At 65.5% G+C, this 21,746-nt stretch overlaps 1 protein-coding gene across 3 annotated transcripts; it reads right to left on the bottom strand.

The window, feature by feature from the left end:
- CASKIN1 (CASK interacting protein 1) lies at positions 328-17,309 on the bottom strand. 3 transcript variants are annotated; one of them, XM_021086770.1, is made up of 20 exons: positions 17,124-17,309; positions 11,826-11,877; positions 11,618-11,715; positions 11,265-11,410; positions 11,088-11,183; positions 10,844-10,974; positions 10,276-10,384; positions 10,088-10,196; positions 9,903-9,997; positions 9,608-9,725; positions 8,415-8,516; positions 8,243-8,331; positions 8,084-8,168; positions 7,907-7,998; positions 6,995-7,105; positions 6,812-6,913; positions 5,371-5,509; positions 3,220-5,295; positions 2,164-2,578; positions 328-1,800 (listed from the first exon to the last, which is right to left on the bottom strand). In XM_021086770.1, the coding sequence occupies exons 1-20, from the start codon at positions 17,215-17,217 to the stop codon at positions 1,701-1,703; spliced, it is 4,359 nt and encodes a 1,452-aa protein (XP_020942429.1). In that variant the 5' UTR covers positions 17,218-17,309; the 3' UTR covers positions 328-1,700. The 3 variants fall into 3 exon arrangements, with proteins under 3 accessions (XP_020942429.1, XP_020942430.1, XP_020942431.1); XM_021086771.1 differs by having other exon boundaries at positions 9,632-9,725; positions 17,124-17,253; XM_021086772.1 differs by lacking the exons at positions 6,812-6,913; positions 6,995-7,105 and having other exon boundaries at positions 17,124-17,253.

Genomic DNA, 21,746 nt, shown 5'->3' with positions numbered 1-21,746 from the left:
GGAGCACCGGAGGCTCCCGGTGACAAGCCCAGGGGGGAAAACGGCCCTCTCTGTGGCGTCTCCTCCCCACCAGGAACAGGCTGGCCTCCCACTTGCCCCAGTGTACACGCCCTCAAAAAGCCAGCCAGGCAGCTCCGTTTTCAGCTGTTTATTGACAGCTGACAGTAGGTCCCTGCCCGAACCCCCCGCCCCACCTGCCTGCCCCCGGGCCACGCGCTGAGGAGGCCAGGGAGATGGCCAGGCGCATCCAGCAGGGAAGGGTCCACAAGTGACCGCTGGAAGGGGCCCCCCCCATGCCCGGACACCACCTCGGCAGACCCCTCTCACTCGCCAGGATCACAGTCACTGGTTTTCGGCGTTTTTTAATTCTTTTTTTTTTTTTTTTTAAGAAATGTCAGAGTTGTGCCCAACACACGTGGGTCATCAGCAAACACGATAGAGGAGACCGATCAGTACTTTTTGGAGCAGGGGGTTGGGGGAGAGAGAAGGCGAGAACGACCACACGACACGGCCTCGGACCACGAGCAGAGCATCTGCGGGGGTGGGCTGGCAGCGCTGGGTCAGTGGGGGGCCCCAGGGAGGGAAGGTCGGGCACAACCTCACACGCACCACACACAGCCTGGCATGCACGCCCTGCACCCCCTGCTGTCACCCGGCTGACGTGCCCATGTTCACCACACTGTGCACTGGGCGCCCCTGAAGCCCAGGTGCGGCCTCACACCAACAGCCCCGGAGGAGCGGAGGGCACCGCCCAGCAGCGAGCAAGGCACATCCTTCCAGTCCTTCAGACGCAGAGAAGGCAGGAGAGAGAGCAGAGGGGAGGTGCTGGCGGAGCACGGACCCCTCCCCGGACCCCAGCCTCCTGTTTGTGCTACTGGGCCAGAGATCTGGCCACGCCTGGACAGAGGGAGGGGAAGGACAGATGGCCAGGGCCTCTAACAGCTTTTGTCTTGAGCTGGACTCCAGCGTCCTTGCAGGTGGTAAATGGTTTTCTATAGTATCAATAATATTTTTTTTCTTTAAATATATATTTGTTAAAGTTATACCTTCTTGTTTCTCTGGGGAAATCTGCCTTAGCTCATTCCCAATAAATTAATACTCTTCAATAGCTTATATTCTGGGGAGGGGGGTGCAGTGGGGCAGGGGGCCCGACCTCAGCCCCTTGTGCTGCGCCGGAGCGGCTGGCAGAGGTCCCCAATGGGCAGTTCTGTGCTGGGCATAGGCCTGTGCTCTGCCTCAGATTGGGAAGGGGAATACAGCAGCTGCCCCCCTCCCACTGCCTCCTCCCAGGGTGGGCCCAACCTGGCCTCTTGGGCAGGGGTTTTGGGGGTGGCCCCTCCTCCACCCCCAGGGGGCAGAGCCTGGTGGAGGGTGGGCAGGTGGCCCAGCAGTTATTGCACAGGGAGCAGCAGATAGGGATGGGCACCCACGGGGCAGCAGCATCTGCCCAGAGCCCTTGGGTCCCCAGCCAGGCAGTCCTCCAGGCTGGGCCCGGGGGCAGGAGTTGTGCTTGTGCAGGTGCCGGGCAGCACCGCCCGCCCCTGCCTCGTGCCCGCGGCCACCTGGCGGGCTGTCCCCTGCACCCCGCCCGCCACCCAGCCTGCTCGCGCCGCGCCCAGCGGTGCCCATCCTGAGGTAAAGGTCAGTGTGCGGGCCGGAGCCCAAGCGGCGCGGGCGGACCCCCGACATGGGCGGCCGCGTCACTCCAGCATGGCGTCCAGCTGGTCAGCCAGGTCGTCAAACATGCTGCCAATGTCGTCCAGGATGCTGCCAGTGCTCTTCTCCTCGGCCGCCGAGGGGCTGGGGGCGGGCGAGGCGTGAGCAGACGGTGCAACGCTGAACGTCCTGGTCCCCACATACGGCCCGGGCCGAGCCCCGCCCCGCCCCGCCCCGCCCCCGCGCTCGAGGGCGGGGTCGGCCAAAAGTCCACGCCTCCACATCTGCCCGCCCCCGACTCCAGCCCCGCCCCGCAGTCCCCGGTCGGGGGGCTGAAGGGGCTCGCAGACCCCGCCCACACCGGGCCTCGCCCGGGGCCTGAGGGCGGGGCCCGACTCCAGACCCCGACCCTCCACCGCCAGTCTGCCCGGCCCTCGCAGGGCCTCCCTCAGTGTGCACCCTCCCCAGGCCTCACCGAGCCCGCGTCGGACCCCGTCCCGCACCTACCGCGAGCCTTGCGCGTCCTCCTGCCGAATCTTCTCTTCTACCGCTTGCAGCGCCGCCGCCAAGCACGCGCTCGTCTCCTCCAGCTTCTGCCGGGCGCTATCCCCCGGCGAGGCGCTGTCGGGCACGGCAGGGGGCCCGGCGGCGACTGCAGCGGCGCGCGGAGGCTTGGCGGGCACGTGCAGCGCGGGCGCACCGGGGGACGGGGGCCTCGCAGGGCTGGCGCTCAGCGGCGGCGGCGGCGTGCTGGCAGACTTGGCGAGCGCGGGGGGTGGCTGGCGCGCCGGCGAGGGCGCGGGCGACGGGCTGGCGCTGCCCGACTGCAGCCCCGCGGCGGCCTTGGCTGGCTTGGGTGCCGTGGGCGGCGGCGGCGGCTTGGGAGACACGGGCGGCGGCGTGCCGTGGGCGCGCTTCACCTCTGCGGGGAGGAGGAGACTCGCGCCGGGGTGAGAGGTCGAGCGGCGTGCGCACCGCCCATCTCCAGACACAAGCCCTGCCCACAAGCCCCACCGCCGCGCTTTGCCTCCCCACCACCCCAGCTGCACTGCCCGCCCGGCTCCAGTCCTCCGCGCCCCACTCACCCCCGCCTCCCCGAGGCTGCCAGGGAGCGCGCTTCTCTGGGCACACCAGCTGGTGTCACTGCTTCCAAACCCCGGCGGTCCGCCCCCCCACCTCTAACCGCCTGCAGGTGTGGCCTGCTGCAGCCGCTGGCCCTCCCTTGCTTGAATGCCACAGGGCCTTTGCACCTCTGATCCTTCTGCTTGGAAGCCTCTCCCCGCCCTGCACTGGGGCCACGCTCCAGCCAGGTCAGAGTCCTCCCTGAGCCTTCCAGCATCTTGGGCCTGCCCTTCACGGGTGCCACTACTCACGGGCTTCTCTGCCTCCTTCACTGAGCAGGGTAGGGACCACCCACCCGCCTCCCGGCTCAGCGCTGACGGAATGGTCCAGTGGACCAGTGGATGAGAGTGGAGTGAGGGCGCTTTCCCACTCCACTCCAAGAAATGGCGAACCCCCTCAGACCACAGTGGGGAGCTCCCCCAGAGGGCCTCCTGCACCTACCTGGGCTGCCAGGACCTGGCAGCGGCACCTTCTTGGAGGCAGGTGTGGGTGAGCTCTGGATCTTGGGCACGGGCTGAGCCAGAATGGGCTTCGGAGAGACAGGCGGCTTGGCCGGCTTCCGGGCATCACTGTCCAGCGGGGGCAGCGGGGGCAGCTGCATCAGGTCGGAGGGCGGGGGCTCAGCGGGTGGGGGTGGCGGAGGCAGCTCTGGGGGCCCAGCCTGCTCAGAGGCCAGGGGGCGGTGCACAGTGCCTGTTCCAGTCTGGTACACGGACAGGGGCGGGGGAGGCTCTGGACCTGTCTCCCGCTCCTTGGCCTTGGGCCGGCGCTTGACCGTGTCGGACTCCGTCAGGAGAAACTTCACGTTCTCCTGCTGGCTCTGCTTGGCTCGGATGCGCCTCTGGAGTGTGGCGCTGGCCTCCACCCTGGCCAGGGGTGGGCCCTCTGCACCTGCCTCGCCCTTGGCTGGACCGCGAGGCCGCTGCCGGGCAGCGCCGTCTTCCACAAAGCGGCCATGATCTGCAGGCCCCCCAGACTCTCCCGGACCCCGGCGAGCCGTGGCCAGAAGTCCCGTGACAGGCCCACTCAGCGTGCGGCGCCGGTTCACCACCTCCCCGTCAGGCCCAATGGCCTCCTTGTGCTTCACCGAGGCCAACACCGTGGCCACCCGGCCTGGCTCTGGGCTGGCAGGGCGTGGCACGGGGTGGCCCTCAGGGGGCCTGCGGGCTGCCCGGCCCCCACCCCCAATGGACGACAGCTCGAGCATGGCTGCGATGCTCTTCACGCTGCCGGCGCTGCCTGTGTCCACACTGCCAGCCAGGTCGCTAGCCCGGCGGCGCTGTGCCCGAACCCCTAGCCGGCCGTCCTCTGTCCCAGCCCCCTCGGCCTCGGCATCTGGCGCTGACTCGTCGGCCAGGTTGGCACTGGCCATGGCTGAGCTGGAGCGCTTGGGTGGGGGTGGGGGGGGGCCCTTCTTCCGAGGCCGAACGGCAAACGACTGGCTGCGGTTGACGTTCTTGTCGGCGCCGGCAGGTGCTCGCACTGAGTGGCTTCGGCCCACGCGCCGCTGGACCGTGGCATAGGGCCCCGCGGCAGCTGGCACCAGCAGCTCATCCCGCTCTGGCTCGCTGTCGGACGCCGCATAGCGGTTCAGGCTGTGGGCGCGCTTCTTGGGCCGCCCTGGCTCCACTTCGGCCTCCGGGGGCAGGCAGAGCGTAGGCACCGGCGTGGGCACGGCCGTGGGCACAGGCCCTGGCACAGCTGGCCCTGCCTCGCTCTCCACTGGCTGGGGCAGCACGTAGGCAAAGCCACGGTGTGTGGGTGACTGAGGCAGCGAGCGAGGGGACATAGGTCGCTCTGCTGGTGGCAGCAATTGTGGGGTGGGCTTCACCTTGGCCGTGGCTGGAGCTGGGCCGTGAGGCCCCCCCAGGGCTTGAGGGGAGGCTGGCCGGGCTTTTGTGGGCGTCTGGGGGGGTGTGAAGTGGCTGGCAGCTGGTGGAAGGACTTGCCGGGGCTTTCCAGGCACCGGAGGCACACTGGCCCGCTTGACACTGTGGCCGTGGCGGCTGGGCCGGGCTTCCCTTTGGGGAGTGTCAGGGGTGGGCCCCTCATCCAGCAGATACTCCTGGCTTCGTGACATGGGACTGCCAGGCCCAGGGGGCCCGTCACCCAACAGCTCCTGAGAACTGCTCATGTGTCGTGCCCGCCCACCGAGGCTGGGCTCCTGCCGCATGGAGGCCCTTGGGGTGGGCGGCAGGTGGTTGGAGGGCTTCTCGGCGGTGGCGGTGGCAGCGGCGGTGGCGGCGGCAGCAGCAGCAGCAGTGGCGGCAGCCCCTTCGGCCGGGCCAGTCATGGCAGCCTGCAGCTCGCCGCTGAGCTCGCTGTCCTGGAAGGTGGTCATCTTCGGAGATTGGCATTCAGCCGGGGCAGGCTCGGGCGGGGGTGGCGACTCGATGGTCATCACTTCGAGGGACTGTGGTGCCTTCCGGCGCACGGGCCCGCCCTCATACTTGGCGTACTCTGCCTTCTGCAGCTCGGCCAGCTTCCTCACCGCCAGCATCAGCTTCTTCTGGTGTCCTGAGCGGGGCACAAGGTGGGTCAGGCCAGGGAGGCGGCCAGGCCCAGGGGGCAGGGGGCAGGGCCGGGCCTCACCCAGCTTGGTGATGCCAATCTCCTGCAGGTCCTCCCAGGTGATGTCGGTGATGAAGTCGATGTTCTCGTAGCCGTTGTCCACCAGCACCTTGTAGTACTGGGCCAGGCCGATCATGGACAGCCACACGGCCAGGTTCGCCTATGGAGCAGGGGACACACCGGGCAGCCCGAGCCGGCCACCCCCAGCCTGCCCGCCACTTGGAGCTGTCGGAGGAGAGGGCACCGGGCCAGCCCGGCACAGACAGACGGAAGGACAGAAGGACAGGCTGGAGGTGTCAGCTTTGCAGACAGCACAGCCTGGGCAGGAGCCCGAGGCCAGCTCACACACACGTGCCAACACACACAGAGGGGCGACCCTCTCCGTAGGACACCCTTCGGGGCAGGGGGAAGAATGCACTTCCTCACCTGCCCAGGCCGCCATGGGGACAGCACCCCCGGGGACACACCCCACACGGGGCGGACACAGACACACAGCAGCACCGACCGGATACGTGGACACACACCCTGCATCCCAGCCACACACGGGCACTGACACCCTTCCGAGGCACATGCAAGCTCTCTCACCACTGCCCCGCCAGCTTCAGGCACGCGTCACACGGCCACGTCACACACGTGTGCAAACACCCATGGCGGTCTTCACTCAGAGCCCCCCAGGGGGCTCCCTGGAGGGCATCCACCTGTCCACACTCGCAGCAGGACGTCACTCACGCACCGACACACAGCACGCACAGTCACCCCCTGGGTGCAGAAGCCAAGCGAGGCCCGTGGGCCCAGACATGCTGGCAGGGAGGGCCCCTGAGCCGCTGACTGAGTGGGGCGAGGCAGGGTGGATGAGCTTGAGCTGGCCTGTCGCCAGCCCACAGCCCTGGAGGCATCTGGTGGCCACAGCACTCCCTCACTTGGATGGGTGGGAGCCCAGACACAGCCCAAGGCCCAGGGAGGCAGCATGGATGCCACAGGCCCCCAGGCCCACCTCTTCCCAGCCCAGAACCTGTCCCACCACAGGGGTGCCTGTTGGTGACAGCAAGCCCGAGGCCTGCGTGGCTGGCGGCTGGCGGTGCAGTCGGTGTGTGCAGCCATCAAAGGGCGCCTCACATATATTCAGGGCACGCGTGCTGTGTGCCTGAAGCGCGCGCACACGCACGTGCATGTGCCTGGGTGTGTGTAAGCGCGTCCCACCAGTGCAGCTCCTCTGCAGCATCTGAGTGTGTGTGCCACGGGCAGCGTGGCAGGAGTGGCATGTCGTGAAGATGGGGACGCTGCAGGCTTCAGGGCCCCCTGCCCCGGGGACGCTGGCCCCAGAGCCCCCCACAGGAGCAGAGGCCATCCTCCGCTCCCTCTCCCCGGACTCCCCGCAGGGCAGGGGAGGCCGCAGCCAGGGAGGCCGTCTGTCTGTGTGTCTGCCCATCCTGGCCTGGCGCTGGGGTGCAGGGGGCCTTACGGGTTTGCGCTCAGGCAGCCAGTCAGGGATGCTCAGGCCGCTGATCTCTGCAGTGATCTTCTTCCGGTGGCCCGGCTTGGTGACCCCGATGGCTGTGAGGTCCTGGGCAGAGGACAGGCCTGTCAGCAGGAGGCTGAGGGCCCGTCTCTGGGTCAGCTGCGGGTCAGCCCTCAGGCAGCTCACCTCGGGGGTCATGCGGCTGATGGTGGGCAGGTCGTAGCCGGCACTGATGAAGTTGGGGGCGTAGAGCTGCAGCTGGAACGTGGCCAGCCACTGGCCGACAGCCTCGGCGCTCTGGAAGACACGAGGCAGCTGCTGCAGGCTCACCCGCCTGCTCCCCCGCCAGGCGTGCACCCCGGCCCCCGCAGCGCCTCCTTCTCTGCTCAGCCGAAGATGCGGCTCAATCGGCCGTCCGCTGGGCAGTCTGCAGCCAGGCCCCGGCAGCCGGGCCCCTGCGCTCCTCCTCGCTCTGCCGTCCTGGATGCCGACGTCTTCAGCATCGCCCGGTGCTTCCACCTCCTCCCGTGAGCGCCACCGGGAGGGTCCAGCTGCTGTCCACATCACAGGCTTCCCTGACCGTCCCCCCCAAGTCCTGCACCAGGGACACCCCAAAGCGTGGCCCTGTCTGGGGGGCTCTGGGAAGGGGACCTCGGGCGGAACCATTTAGTGCTGCCCTTCCGCTCCTCGGATGGGGGTTCTGCCCAGAGGTTGCAGGAGGACTCAGCCAGCAGCTCATGCCTTCCCTGGCACGCAGGTGCATACACTCAGGACCCAGCTCACCCCCACGCACACCTTGCCTCGTCTCACACGCATGCCCTTCCACACGCGTGCGTGCACACACACACACACACACACGTGCCCAACTCGCAATCACACTGTCCACACACAAGCATAGACCCCATGCAGCTCACACCTGTCATGCTTCCAGGACACACTAGCTTACACGCACAGCCCGTACAAAAGACAACGGCTACACACACAGACTGACAGACCGACAGAAGGATGGGCCTGGCCTGTCAAGGGCACCGGCCATGCTGTGGCCGAGCCGGGCAGCTGCCCCAGCGCCCCTCCCTGCGGCTGGCCTGGGCCCTGTACCTTGCCCTCCGAGGCGGCCTCCAGCTTCTTAGGCGGCTGCTCCCCGTAGACCTGCCCAGCGTGGGCCACTGGAGGCTGGGAGCGGGTGGCACCTGGGGACAAAAGGGTGTGGTGGGGCAAGGGCTGCCCAGGGACCACCTCCCCACCAGGCCAGCAGCACCATGTCCTTGCTCTTACCTGCAGAGCTCTCTGGAGGCTTGACAGCGCTGTCCCCGGGGCCGGAGTCAGAGACGGGCTTCTGGGAGAGAACTGTGGCCAGGAGCTGCAACCCAGACAGGCCGGCTGGCCAGTGCTGCTCTGGGCACAGGCCAGCCCTCCTGCCACCACCCCACCTACCTTGACCCCTTCAGCGCCTGCGTGCAGGGTGTGGCCCCCGCTGCTCCGGCCACCAGCCACACCACTCAAGCTGCCACTACGGTCCCCGCCTGCCAGCAGGAGGGAGCATCATCAGCCAGGGCTGGCCCTGCCGAGGGGCTGCCGCCTCTGCCCTCCAGAGGCCCCCACCTACCTGCGAAAGGCTTCCTCAGCACCCAGATCTCTTCAGGGGGTGCAGAGGGGCCCGATGAGCTGCCTCCCTGGAGTGGACTAGACTCAGCACCTGCTCGGGAGCCTGCGGACCAAGCACAGCCTCCCTGAGTCCTGGACCAGCCCAGGCCTGGGGCATCCCCTGGCCTGGCCCCCGAGCCTGCGCAGAGCAGAGGCCGGACACACACACAACTGGGGGTCAGCCTCATGGCCCCCTCCTGCCCTGGCTGGCTCTCTCAGAAGACTCCTCCAGACCCAGCGTGTTTGATAGCACGGCAGAGAGGGCACGGGCCAGGCTCCCCTGCCAGTGGCCCTGGGGGTGGGGGGAAGGATTGCAGGAGGGTGCAAACCCCTGGGACAGGAGACCAGGGGGCGAGAAGAGGCCCCCAGGAGCCCAGGGTCAGGGTCCTCACTCCAGAGAACTAGATGCCCTGGAATGGTCTGGCCACACCTCCTCACTGGCCCCGCTCAGCCCCTTCACCCCACCTGTCAATCTCCATGTCCTCCCGTTCCCCCTCCAAACCATTTCACAGCGGCCCTGTGGGCTCCTCCTGCGCCCCTCCCTCTCCCTCACCAAGCGGGCCACACCCTTTTGTGCTTCGGCCCCCTGCACGCCTTGCACGTGTGGTCCCTGCTGCCTGCGGCCAGCCCCTCCCATCTCTCAGGCCTTCTCTGTCCACCTGGCCTGCGGCAGGTGGACCCCACGACCTCTGCCTCACTGGCTGGTATGTTTCCTTCCACGTGTCTTTCCTGATTGCTTTTTTTGAGGCTGCGCCCCTGGCAGGCAGAACTTCCCAGGCCAGGGATCAAACCCATGCCACGGCAGTGACAATGCCGGCTCCTTAGCTGCTGGGCCAACAAGGAACCCCTCCTTCCACGTCTCTCTCACTGTCCCTGCTCCCTCCGTCCCACCCTGAGGGCGAGCTCCTGGAGAGCAGGCATGACGCCCGCCTGGGTTACCATCGATTCCCGGTGCGTGGCACACGCTGTCTGTTGAGTGAATGAAGGAGGAGGTTTGGGGACCCCGATGAGAGGACTGCTGGCAGGATACATGGCTGGATGCCCTGGGGACCCCACACCAAGGCATGGCTAGAGCTCAGGTCCTTGCCCTGCCCCCAACACACCCGGGCACTGGCTTCCTTCTGGCCCCTGAGCCCAGGCTAGGGTGGGACTTGCCTGCTCGCTTGACAATGGCCTCACCCAGGGAGGACGGGAAGTAGCCCACTCGGTCGTTGCCTGTCCTGTTGTCATGGATACAGCCCTTCCACCGGCCATCTGGATGCTGCTCAAGGACCTGGCCAGATAGGGGACACCAAGCTCAGGGAGATACTCTCCAGGCCAAGAGGGTGGGTGGCCCGGGCCCCTGCTCAGACCCCCAGACCCCCAACTGCTGTCAGGAGTTGGGGGGGTGAGCCTCCCTCCCAGGTCCCCCCCCCCATCCAGGGCGCCAGCAGCCTCAGCCCACGCTTACTGTGATAATGTCCCCGGCTTTGACATTGAGGCTGGTCAGGTCGTAATTGTTGCAGTAATCCTTGGTCGCCCGGACCTGCAGGGCCGCCGAGGCCTCTGGGGACACAGGAGGCGGCAGACCCCCCAGTCCTGTGAGCCGGCCTGGCCCAGGCCCTGCCCCAGCCCCCCTGCCCCGCCCGGGCCCACCTCGCAGCAGCTGCTTGATCTCCTTGCTGGCCTGGGAGGTGGTGAACTGGTGCACGATGTCCAGGGCCGTCTGGCTGTAGGTGTTCCTCACATGGGCATTGATCCCGTTCTGCGTGTGCCAGAGCGCCTGCGCTGTCAGGAGCCCCCACACCCCCGCGTGACCCCAGCTGCCCTGGCCCCCAACTCACATCCAGCAGCAGCCGAACCACTTCCGTCTTCCCGCAGAGCGCAGCCTCGTGCAGGGCCGTGCCCGCCTTGGTCTGGCGGTTGATGTCGATGCCGGCTTGGAGGAGGAGCCTGGGGGAGGGAGGAGCAGCGGGCAGGGCCTTGCCAGGCATCCTTGGCCCCAGGGGACCCAAGCCGGCCCCAATTCCCAGGGCCTGAGGTGGAGCCAACCCTGCCCTACCTCCCGGACAAGATGGTACCCGACCGTGCCCCTGCCCCTGTGGGCGTGCCCCTCCCCGGGCTAACTCTTCACACAGGTGTCTTGTCTTATCCTCACACGGGCACAGCCGGGATACCCGCCTTAAGGATGGGGAAACTGAGGCTAGAGACTACAGACCTCCACAGGGCCAGCCAGCGAGCGGCACAGCCTGTGAGGCAATAGAAGTTCGCTCCCCAGCCCATCCCGTGCGTCCCTTCTGCGGGGGGCTTGGGCATCGTCGCATGCCCGCGGCGCCCCAGCTGCTCCGGTTTCGCTGCCGAGCCAGGAGCAGCACCCGAGGCCGGATGTCTCTCCCGGCCCCACGGCTGTACCTGATGATATCAATGTGGCCGTTCTTGGCTGCCAGGTGCAGGGGGCTGGTGCCATTGGGGTCCGTGGCGTCCCCTGGCCGGGGCTCCAGCAAGGCCGCGCACATGTTGCTGCTCAGGAGCAGCTGGACCACCTTGAAAGGAGACCCAGAAATGGGGTGGGGGGGGTGCAGGTGTGACCCCCCCACTCCCACCACAGGAGAAAATGGGGCGGACGGAGCCCCACTCAGGCCCTGGGCAGACTTACCCCGACACGGCCGAACTCACAGGCGAGGTCCAGGGGTGTCTTCCCCGAGTTGTCCACCATGCACGGGTTGGACTGGTGCTGGAGCAGCATCTCAGACTGTGGGGACCAAGGGTGCGGTCGGCCCCGAGGCTGGTGGCACGAGATGCCCCAGGCGCCCTGTCGGGAGGGGGGCCTTACCACGTCGTAGTGCCCATGCTGGGCCGCCAAGTGCAGGGGGATGTGGCCTTCATCCGACGGGATGTTCACTGCCGAGCCCGCCTTCAGCACCAGCTTCATGGGCTCCTTCCGGCCCTGCCAGGCCGCATAGTGCAGCGGCCGCATGCCTGGGGGAAGGCAGAGGCCGTTGGGAGCCAGCCTCAGACCCTGAGCCCAGCCCTGCCCTGCAGGACACTGAGTCCATGCCTGGCCAAGACCCTGGGCTGACACTTCAGTTGAGGGACCCCCCCGGGCCTCCAGGAACTCCACTTCTGAGCGTGGCACCCTGCCCTGGCTCTGAGGTCTCCAACTCTGAGGTCCCCGACGGGCCTTGCCTTTGTTGTCCTTGATGTCCACGGCAGCCTGGGCCTCCAGCAGCAGGGTTATCAACTCTGTGTTGCCATTCAGGGCCGCGTGGTGCAGGGCAGAAAAGCTGGGGCAGGCGGCAGACACGTATGAGCAAGGACCTGGGCACCCCGGCCTTCCCCGGAGTCCCTGATGCCCATTCCAGACCGGCATCTATCCCTCTGGTGGAGAACTCACCCATCTGGGTCCTGGAAATTGACATTGATCTTCTTGGTGGAGCCCAGGAGCTCTGGGGGTGGAAGGAGACACGCTGAGGAAGGCTCTGCGCAGCCCTCACGGGGCCCTTCCCGCCACCGCCGCCCCTCCGAGGCAGCCTGAGAGCGGCTGGCTGGCTCCCTGGCGGGCTCCGAGCCAGAGCTCTCTAGGTCTCTGGTCTAGAAACATTCCTTCACTCATTCAACTCGGCTCCCTGCACGCAGCTCCAGGTACCAGCTTTTAGATCTTGGTTCCCACCGAACGCAGATGTTGGGAGGCTGGGGACAGCCTGGGGACAGCCCGGGGACAGAAGCCAGGGCTGTGCACCCACACAGGCACACACGTGTGCACACGAGCCCCTTCCCTGGGGACGCTGGCTGAGCACCTGTCAATGGTGGGAGGGAGAGAGCCAGCCCAATCTGTCTCTCAGAAGGACCCAGATGGGGCCGGGGGTGGCCCGGGGAGGCTGGAACACCCGGAAGCGAGGGTATCTCTGAGGGAAGATCCACGATTCCCTCAACCAGTGCCCCCGCCCCCCATCGCCAGTGCGGGGCCTGGCCACGCAGACGAGCCCCACCCCGCGGGCCAGGAAGGGGAGGCAGGCAGGTGGCCGAAGCCTCCAAGAGACCACAGAACGGCCGCCGTGTCCACAGGGGCACGTCAGGCCCCGGGATGGGCCCACCTGAAGCCCGAGGGCTCGAGCCCTCCTTTTGGGAACCCAGGCTCCTCCCGGGGCCTGGCCAGGCCACCCGCCGCCTGCCAGAGGAGGGGAGCCCACCGATGCCCTCCCCGTGGGCTCGGGTCCAGCCGGACTCAGGCCAATCCCCTGCCTGTCTGGGCCGTAGTTACATAACCCATTTGTGGGTCAGTCACTCCGGGAGGGAGGGGCTGGGGAGGACAGAAGCCCCTTTGTCCAGGCCCAGGACAGGGGTGGGGGCAGGGGACCAAGGGAGGCAAGACACAGAGGGGCTGCAGCAGGGCCCGCCCACCCGGTGACCCCCAGCTCTGACCCCTGTCGCTCTGGCCTCGGTTCTCGGCAGCCGGACGCAGGGTGCGGGTCCCCCAGTGGCCCACAAACCCCACAAAGTCAGAGGGGCCTGAATTCGAGTCCTCCTTCCGCCCCTTACTGGCCCTGTGGCCTTGGACCTGAGCTTGAAGGGCCTAACAGGGTCGGCCTCGCAGGTCTAAGGGCGTTTCCAGACCACAGTGACGGGTCTGGCACCGAGCCGGCTCGGAGCAGGGGGGCCTCCAGGAAGGCCTGGCCCCTGTTCTGCTGCCCCACCCCCTCCGCTCGGACATCTCAGTTGGCAGCAATGCCACCCTTCCTTCACCTGGGTGGTCCAGGCTGTAACCTTGGAGGCAGCCCGGGGTCCCTTCCTGAGTCCTTACGTCTTCTCTGTCAATAAACCCTGTCAGCTCCACCTTCAAGACACGTTCAAAGCACACTGGGAATCCCAGCATTTCTCAACAGTGCCATCACCGCCCCGGGCCCAGCCAGAATCTCTAGAAGGATCGCTGCCATCACCTCCCCACTGGCATCCCCACTTCCGCCCTGCCCCTTCCGGCCCATCCTCCCCATCCGCTGAGGGGGCCCCTGTTAGAACATGAGTCTGCTCCCATTGCTCCCATCTCATGGGGGTTGGAGGCCAGAGCTGGACAAGGGCCCTGCATGATGCGGCCTCCCTCCATCCACCACGACTTCCTCGTCGCCCCCGTTCCAGCCATACATGCCTCCTTGGTGGCCACTCTCCCCTGCCACAGGGCCTTTGCACATGCTGTGTGGGAGCTATTCTTCCCTAAGTTATCCCTGTGACTCCCTCTTCGCATCCTTCAGGTCGTTATCCAAGACCCGCATCCCACCTAAAACGGGAACCCCCTTCCCTCCCCGCGTCTGGTGTATTTTTCACTTTAGCCCCCGGAACACCACTTACCATCCATCTCGCTCACTAAGCTACAAGCTCCCAGAGGACGAGAGGGTTCATCTGTTTTGCTCACTGCTGTATCCTTGGTGGCGAAAACAGTGCCAGGTGCACACAAGATGCCCTGTAAATTGCTGACTGAACTGAACCCACATCCTACACACCTGCCACGGCCAGCTTCACCCACAGGACCCTTGCAGCCTGGCCGCATGCTCTGCTGTCGCTAGCCTGGAGTTCTTATTTTGGGGATGTTTTCATTTTGCACTGAGCTCTGCGAATGATGCAGCCAGGCCTGCCCCTGTCCCCTGATGTCAAGCTGAAGCGAGCACAGCACCCCCAGCCCTGCTGAGGGCCATGCTCTCCACATTCTCCCAGAGAACACTCTGCCCCGACCCTAGCGTCTGCCCCCCTCCTTCGTAGCCGCAGCTTAGCTGGTTCCCAGCTTCTCCCCCAGGACTTCCCCGGGCCCGGTCGCTCTCTCCCCTCCTGCAGCCCAGCCAGGTGTTCTGAGTGGAGCCCATGGCCAGGGACACCTGCTCCCTGCTCACCCAGCTACACCTGCAGGTGCTGAAAGCTCAGAGGGGCTGGAGGTCAAGGCCCAGGAAGTGACACAGACACTGTGGGGAGGGAGAGGCCCCATCCAGAAGCAGATGCTCCCCACAGGAGGGGCATCTTGCTAAAGTCATCTGGCCGCCCCCCTGCTGATCCCCTCGAAGAGAAAAAGCGCTGGAAGTGGATGGCGGGGAGCTCGAGGGTTTGAAACTCCCCCGATTCCTATGGTGACACTGGGCCCCTGGTAGGTGGGGGAGAAGGGGGCAAGTGGGGACCAAAAGGGGCCCCAGGAGCCCCTTTCCCCTTTCCACGCAGAATGCCCAGCAGTCGTCATACATAAACCCCGCCCCTGACCCCCTCGTGACTTGGCACTCAAGCCCCTTGTCCCCCCAGCCTTCTAACCCCTCTCCTGCCACCTTCCCACCCTAGAAGTCAGCTCCATACTCCTGCTGCACAGGCCCTGGGGGGCCAGGCACAGGCCACCTCGACAGCCACATCTGTTCCCTACAGGGATGTGGTCGTGGCCTCCCCGGGTCCCATCTCAGATTGGCTGAGTCCTGGGGCCACCATCAGGGCAAGGCACCCTCTCAGCTCCCCCAGGGCAGGCAGCTCTGAGCCAGATGCTGGAAGGAACCACCAGTGGGCCGAGGTGAGAGAGCACAGGAGGGCTGGCCGGCAGACTTCAGGGAATTTGGGGAAAGAGAAGGTTGGGCCAGAAGGAAGTGCAGGGTGACCCCGGCACCCCACCGGCACCCCAGAAGACCAACCCCCATGCCAGCCTTTTCCCTTCGAGCAGTTTCTTCTTCCCTTCAAGAACAATTGCTAAGGGTGCCCAGACTTGTGATGTAAGCAGAGGCTCCTTTCGGGCGGGACCGGGGGCTGACAGCCTGGGTGACACTGGGGTGCTGGGGGGGAGGGAAGATGTCAGCCCAGGGAGGAGACGGCGGAAACAGGAACCATGGGAACACCTCCGGAGTGTGTGTGGGGGTGCTGGGGAGCACGGCTGGATGCCCCCCACCCCGTGGCCCAAACTCCAGCTGTACTTTGCTGAATCAAAATACATCTTACTCCAAAGCAGGCCAGCGTTGCCATGACAACCAGGCTAATTCATGGAGGGATTTCTCCGTCTGATTTCTGATGCCCGCCCCTGTGAGTCAGAGAGCCCAGACTCAGGGGCCAAGGCAGGTGTGTCTCCTACCCAGAGACCAGCCCCAGCAGGAGCCAACGTGGAGATCCTTGCGGAGACACAGGTGGAGGTCAGAGTCCCCACACCTCCCCCAGGGGGCCAGAGCAGAAGGGGGGAGGAACCCCCAAACCAGATGCCCCCATTTCCTCAGCCCACCTGCCCCGGGCTACCTAAGGGAATGGCCACAGTTAGCACCCCCTGAGCACTCACTAAGCACCTGGGCATCACGTGTGCATCCACTGCTCTTACACACAACTGTCCCCATCCTACAGATGAGAAGACTGGAGTTGTTGGAGCCCAAGGTCGGATGGCCACTAGGTGGAAGCCTTGGCCTTGCCTTGAACCTCTCCATCCCCGCTTGTGTGTCTGAGGCGCAGCTGAGGCTGCCGCTGCCTGAAGGCCCTCCCTCCCTTGCTGTGCCCTGAGGCCCTGAAGCCAGCCCCACCTGGCAGACCCTCCCTGGGCCTCGGGTGTGGAAGGCAGGGCCAGCCTGTGTATTGTGTGCCTGCAAGGCTGTCTAATGGCACAGAGCAGATAGGAGCTGCAGTGGGAGGGTCGTCTTGGGCTCAGGGACCTCCCCCCACCAGCCCCAGGGGCAGTCTCAGTTCCCAGCATCTCCCCTGGAGAGAGGGCAGAGAGCCCCCCCCCCACCTTTCACACACAGTCCCAGGGTGTGAGATGCAGACTGGGACACACAGACCCGACCTGCAACCCGGGCGAAGCCTGCCGGCGCCAGCACAGGTGCCCTGACACACTGACATGGCCATGCGTGCGCAGCCGCACGCGCGCGCACACACACACACAGCTGGTCCACACGCCCATCCATCCATCTCCATTGGCCCTGGGGGGGAGGCTCCAGGCTGAGCTGGGATGAGTGCTGGGATCAGGGCTTCAAGCTTCCAAAGGTCCCCTGGGGTCCCCACAGTGGAAGCTCAGGATGGCCAGTGGGAGACCCCCCTTCCCCCCAATCCCCTTTCCCAGCAGGGAAGCCAGAGAAGGCCAGGGTCTTTTGCAGGGTCTGCACCTGCCGGGAACTCGGCCGGGCCCCGGGCGGGGCGACCTTGGGCCTCTGCTCGCCCATCAGTAGATGGCCCCCAGCCGGCCATGCCTGGGCAGCCACACCCCCAGCATGGTCCTGTCCCCCCCCTTCGCGGCCAAGCATGTGATGAAGCATGCGGCGGGGAGGGGGTCTGACAGAGACGTCAGCCCTATGGTCGCCCCTCACCTCAAGGGGCCCCTCCCTCTCTCCACGGTGTGTGTGGGGGGGAATCCGTCTCGCCCTTTAAAGGCCCAGCAGAGACCTCCAGCTGTCAGCCCGCAGCCCGGGAAGGGAGGGGAACGGAGGCAGAGAGGGATGCCAAGAAGGTGGGTGCATCCAGGTGCCCGCTGGGGGGCTCGCGTGACGGCGGGGCGCTCGCAGCCGCCCCTCCTCCAGCGCTGGCAGCGGGGGGCGCGGACCCAGGGTCAGGGCGCCGCGGGCCCCGCCCCGCCCCCGGGGACCCGAGAGCATCCCCCTCCCCGCCCTGCGCCGGCCGGGGTGGGGGGCTCGGCGCACGATCCGGCCCCGGGGCGTGCCGCGGCTCCCTCCCGCCCCCCGCGGCCCCCCGCGCCCCCCGCACTCACTGGCCTTCCCGGGCCGAGGCCTCTGCAGCAGCCTCTGCGCGGTCCCCACGTCCTCCGCCTTCACCGCCTGCACCAGCTCCTGCTCCTTCCCCATGGCGCGGCCGGGGCCGCAGCGACGCGGCTGCGCTCCGTGCGCTCGGCGCGGCTCAGAGGCGGCGGCGGCGGCGGCCCCGCGGCACCGGCCGCATCCTCCGCCCTCCCCCGCCGCCTCTTCCGCCACCCGCGCCCCTCGCTGTCCTCCGGCTCCGGCTCGGGCTCGGGCTCCCGGCGCGGAGGGAGCGGGGAGCGCGTCACGGGCGGGGGGCGGCCCGGGGGCGGGGGCCGGCGGCGGCGGCGGGCGCTGGGCGGGCGCGGGGCGGGGGCGCGGCACCTGGCGCCGCCTCCCGGACGCCTGGGTCCCCCTCCTGCGGCCGCTGACCTCCGTCCGCCCGCGCCGGCCGCGTGCCCGGCTCCTTGGCTCCGCCCCTGCCTCCCGCCGGGTCCTCCCGACGCCCCCTCCCCACGTGCGGGCCGCGCGCGGCTCGGGCCCGGCTGCTGCGGACACCCCGCGGCCCCGGCGACCTCCAGGGGCTGGGGACAGCAGCCGCCGCCGGCTGGACACCGAGCCCCGGCACGGCGGCGGCGGCGGCGGCGGCGCCAGGCAGAACCTGAGAGAGGCTTCCAGAGGCTGCGGGACCTACGGGGGGGAGGGACTCGGGCAGCCGCGGCGGGCGGGGAGCCAGGCACGGAGAGAACCGGGCACCGGCGGCACGGGAGCTGTCAGACATTTCTGGCCTGCGGTTCCCGTTCCCGTGGGAGGTGTCAGGGGTTGTGAAGAGGAATCTCCCGGTAATGAATTCGGTGTCAGGGAACCCGCATCCCTGCAGCGGCACCTCTTGCCCCGCAGCCTCTGGCTCTCTCCACCGACGCTACCAGGCCGCCCTGCACCTCAGCCGGACCCCAGCACCAACTGGGGTGCAGCCCCCACGCCTCCCACCAAGAGGGACCTGCTGCCCCATCCCCAGCACCTACTGGGCCTTGACTCTTCAGACCCACTGCCACTGCCAAGGGGGCCTCAGCCCCCCATCCTCAGCCTTAGCGGGGTCACATCCCTGCCCAGCACCAGTCTGAACCCATACACAGCCTCCAGCCAGACTCGCAGCCCCTAACCTTCCCCCCACCCCCAAACACACACACAGGTCTCAGACTTCTGATCTCCTGGGCCTCCGCCTCAGGGCTCTACTTTGGCAAGGCTGCGGCATTCTAGAAACAGACTGGTTGGAATCTGGGTCCTGGCTTAGGCTGTCTCCTCATCTGCAGGGAGGGCCAGATCATCACCCCAACCAGGCAAGGCTGGTGGAACATTCGGAGAAGTTCACAAGTAGGATGCTCTGACGCCCCTCTTCCTGTGGCCCAGACCATCAGGCTGGTCCAGGGAGAAGGTGGCCAGAGTGCAGAGGAGGGGGAAGCAACAGGCACTGGGCTTCCCTGATCTGGGCAGGTGGTCGAGTTCCTCCGTGGGGTCTCTTAGGAAGGCCAGGAAGCCAGCCTATGTCCCCCAGTGTGCTGGGCTTTCACAGGGGGGTCCCTAAAGATGAGGGTCCGACCCCCACGCTTTATGGTGACCAATTCCAGGGCATTTGCTGGGTCAGGTGCTGTGCTGGTCACTTCACAGATGAGCTTGAACTTACTGTGCTTTTTTCTTTTTAGGGCTGCATCCTCCGCACATGGAGGTTCCCAGGCTAGGGGTTGAATCGGAGCTGTAGCCGCCGGCCTACACCAGAGCCACAGCAACGCCGGATCCGAGCTGTGTCTGCGACCTACACCACAGCTCACGGCAACGCCGGATCCTTAAGCCAAGAGCGAGACCAGGGCTCGAACCTGTGTCCTTATGGATGCTAATCAGATTTGTTTTTGCTGAGCCACGACAGGAACTCCTTGCTGTTTTTATTTTTGTTTGCTTCTTTGTACTGTGCCCATTTTACAAATGAAGAAAGCGAGGCCCAGAGAAGCCAAGATCCCGCCTGGAGGTCCCAGAGTCTTCAGGTCATGAGTCTGAGATTTGAACGCACACCGGCCTCTGCACTGGTCCCAGTTCTGCCTCTTACTGGGTCCCAGTCACTTTGTCTTTGAGTCTCAATTCCCCTCCATAAAATGGGGGAAGGACACCTCCCCTTAGATTATTTGAGGATTGCAGTTCCCGTTGCGGCTCAGCGGGTTAAGAACCCAATATAGTATCGGTGAGGTGCAGTTCGATCCCTGGCCTCGCTGAGTAGGTTAAGGAGCTGGCGTTGCCACAAGCTGTGGTGTAGGTCACAGATAGCAACTCAGATCTGGCACTGCTGTGGCTGTGGCATAGGCTGGCAGCTGCATCTCTGATTCACCCCCTAGCCTGGGAACTTTCATATGCCGAAGGTGCGGCCGTAAAAAGATTATTTGAGGGTTAATTGGGATGCTGTGCACCAAGCGCTTTGCAAGAGATCTCAGGAAGTGCTCAGCAAACAGCTTCTGTGGACACCGTGACATTCTTGGGTCTCCCTGCCTGACCCCTGGGTAGCAGTTGTGTTTTCTCCCACTTCGTATCTGCAGAGCCTAGCAGTGTGTCTAGCACACTGGAAATGCTACTACAAGGGCAAAGGATAGCTATCATCCTTCCCGTTATTTTTACGTCTTGGCTGGCTGAGGCAGACCACTCTGGCCTGAATCCTTCACCAGAGACCAGGGATCAAACCCGCAACCTCATGGTTCCTTGTCAGATTTGTTTCCGCTGCGCCACGACGGGAAGTCCCTCCCAAATAGACTTTCATCTGACCTGGAAGGCCAAGTTCAACTTAAAATGATCAGAAACCTCTGGGAAATGAACTGACCCCCGCCTAGGGCTGCCTCACTTCTATCCTTGGCGCAGCTCCAGCTCCAGCCCCAATGATACACAACAAACAGGTACCCCTTAGTCACTCCTCAGCCCCAGGGGTGGGCAACTTGCTGCACGCCTCACCTTTCCGAGTACAGACCTGAGAAGAGAGCCACTCAGATTTTGCCAGATTCATCCTGGTAGGGGAGGCTAATGCCCTGGGGGGAGCCAGGAATTCTAGATCTGCTGCTGACCAGCCCAGTGAACCCGGGACCCCTCCCCTCCGCTCAGGTGCCTATAAAATGGGCTCTCAGCTCTGCATGGAGCCCAAGGCTGATGGGCAGGTACAGCAGAAAGAGAGATGTGCGTTTTCCTGGCATCCCCCCAGCCTGGGGATGGGGGCAGCGCAGCAGGCCATCCGCTCCTGCTGGGGGTATGAGGATGCAGCTGCGTGGGACTTGGGCAGCCCTCCAGGAAGTCAGGCCTCCGAGGACGATCCCAGAAGGGGAGGGCCGCTGAGCCAGCAGAATTGCTGAGGCTCAGCCTAGAGCAGAGCTGGCGGCAGCTTCACTGCAGCCCAGGCTGGCCCCCTTCCCAGCTGCATGGCACCCCCGCCTCAGCAGCACAGCCCTGGTTCTTGCCCACTGGTTCGTGCCTGCTCAGGGGCTCCCTGGTGCCCAGCCCTTATGCATAAAATGACGAATGTACCCTCTCCATGGGCTGCTGGGAGCAGAAAGCAGGCTAGTGGCCGTGGCTTCTATCATTCTCATAGATCCCACCTCTGTAAAATGCTCAGCCGATGCTGGTACATGAGAAGGAATCCACAACCATGGGTCCTGTCTCCCCTTCCTGCCAAGCAGAGAGGCTGGGGCTGCTCAGGCTTGGTGTGGAGCCTGGCCTGGTCTCTAGGCATGAGACCCAGAGGCCCCCCCAAAAGGGCCTGTCCCATGGATCACAGGTGGGACCCGGCAGACATCTGGTCAACCTCCCAGCCCTCCTTCGGCCCCACTTCTCTCTCCTGCTCTCAGGCTTTCAGGGTTTGTACTGCTCTGGCCAGCCTGCAGGTGCCAGGGCACCCAGGGCTCTTCCTCTCCCAACCTGCCATGCCCCAGAGCTGCCTCTGCACCTGGGGGAGCCGCCCTGGACAGAGAAAGAATGAGGATGAGGTGTGGGGGTTGCCTGGGAAGCAGCCACCTCAGCCAGAGTTTGAGCTCGGGGGAGGGTTGAGCCCAGCAGGCCGGCTTCTGCCGCGTCAAGTGTCCTTGGATGCGTGACTCTTCATCTCTGAGCCTCAGTTCTCTCAGCACCAGAATGGGGGCGGTTCCTCCTTGGCAGAGCCATTAAGGACCCCACGCAGAAGGTGGGGAAAACACTCACACAGTTTGGTGGTTCCTCAAAAACTCAAATGTGGGAGTTCCTGTTGGGGCTCAATGGTAATGAGCCCGACCAGTATCCCTGAGGATGCTGGTTTGAGTCCTGGCCTCGCTCAGTGGGTCGGGGATCTGGTGTTGCTGTGGCTGTGGTGCAAGCCGGCAGGGGCAGCTCTGATTCGGCCCTGAGCCTGGGAACTACCATATGCTGTGGGTGTTGCCCTAAAAAGCAAAAAAAGAAAAAAAAAAAGGACTGACCTCTGCTACAACCTGGATGAACCTTGAACCTTGAAAACATGGTGCCCAGAGAAAGAAGCCAGACACAAAAGGCCACATATATATATATTTGTCTTTTTTTTTTTTTTTTTTTGTCTTTTCCAGGGCCGCACCCACAGCATATGGAGGTTCCCAGGCTAGGGGTCT

The sequence above is a fragment of the Sus scrofa genome, chromosome 3 (assembly GCF_000003025.6).
Source record: "Sus scrofa isolate TJ Tabasco breed Duroc chromosome 3, Sscrofa11.1, whole genome shotgun sequence".
Taxonomy (NCBI): domain Eukaryota; kingdom Metazoa; phylum Chordata; class Mammalia; order Artiodactyla; family Suidae; genus Sus; species Sus scrofa.
This window is presented reverse-complemented; position numbering and strand designations above follow the sequence as displayed.

Bases quoted from the DNA above. Each gene is read 5' to 3' on its own strand.
- CASKIN1 (XM_021086770.1), bottom strand. From the start codon at position 17,217: ATGGGGAAGGAGCAGGAGCTGGTGCAGGCGGTGAAGGCGGAGGACGTG. The intron at 9,998-10,087 runs GTGGGCCCGGGC...CTGTGTCCCCAG, and splicing joins GATCAAGCAGCTGCTGCGAG to AGGCCTCGGCGGCCCTGCAG. The intron at 7,106-7,906 runs GTACAGGGCCCA...CGTGTCTTCCAG, and splicing joins AGGCCGCCTCGGAGGGCAAG to AGCGCCGAGGCTGTCGGCCA.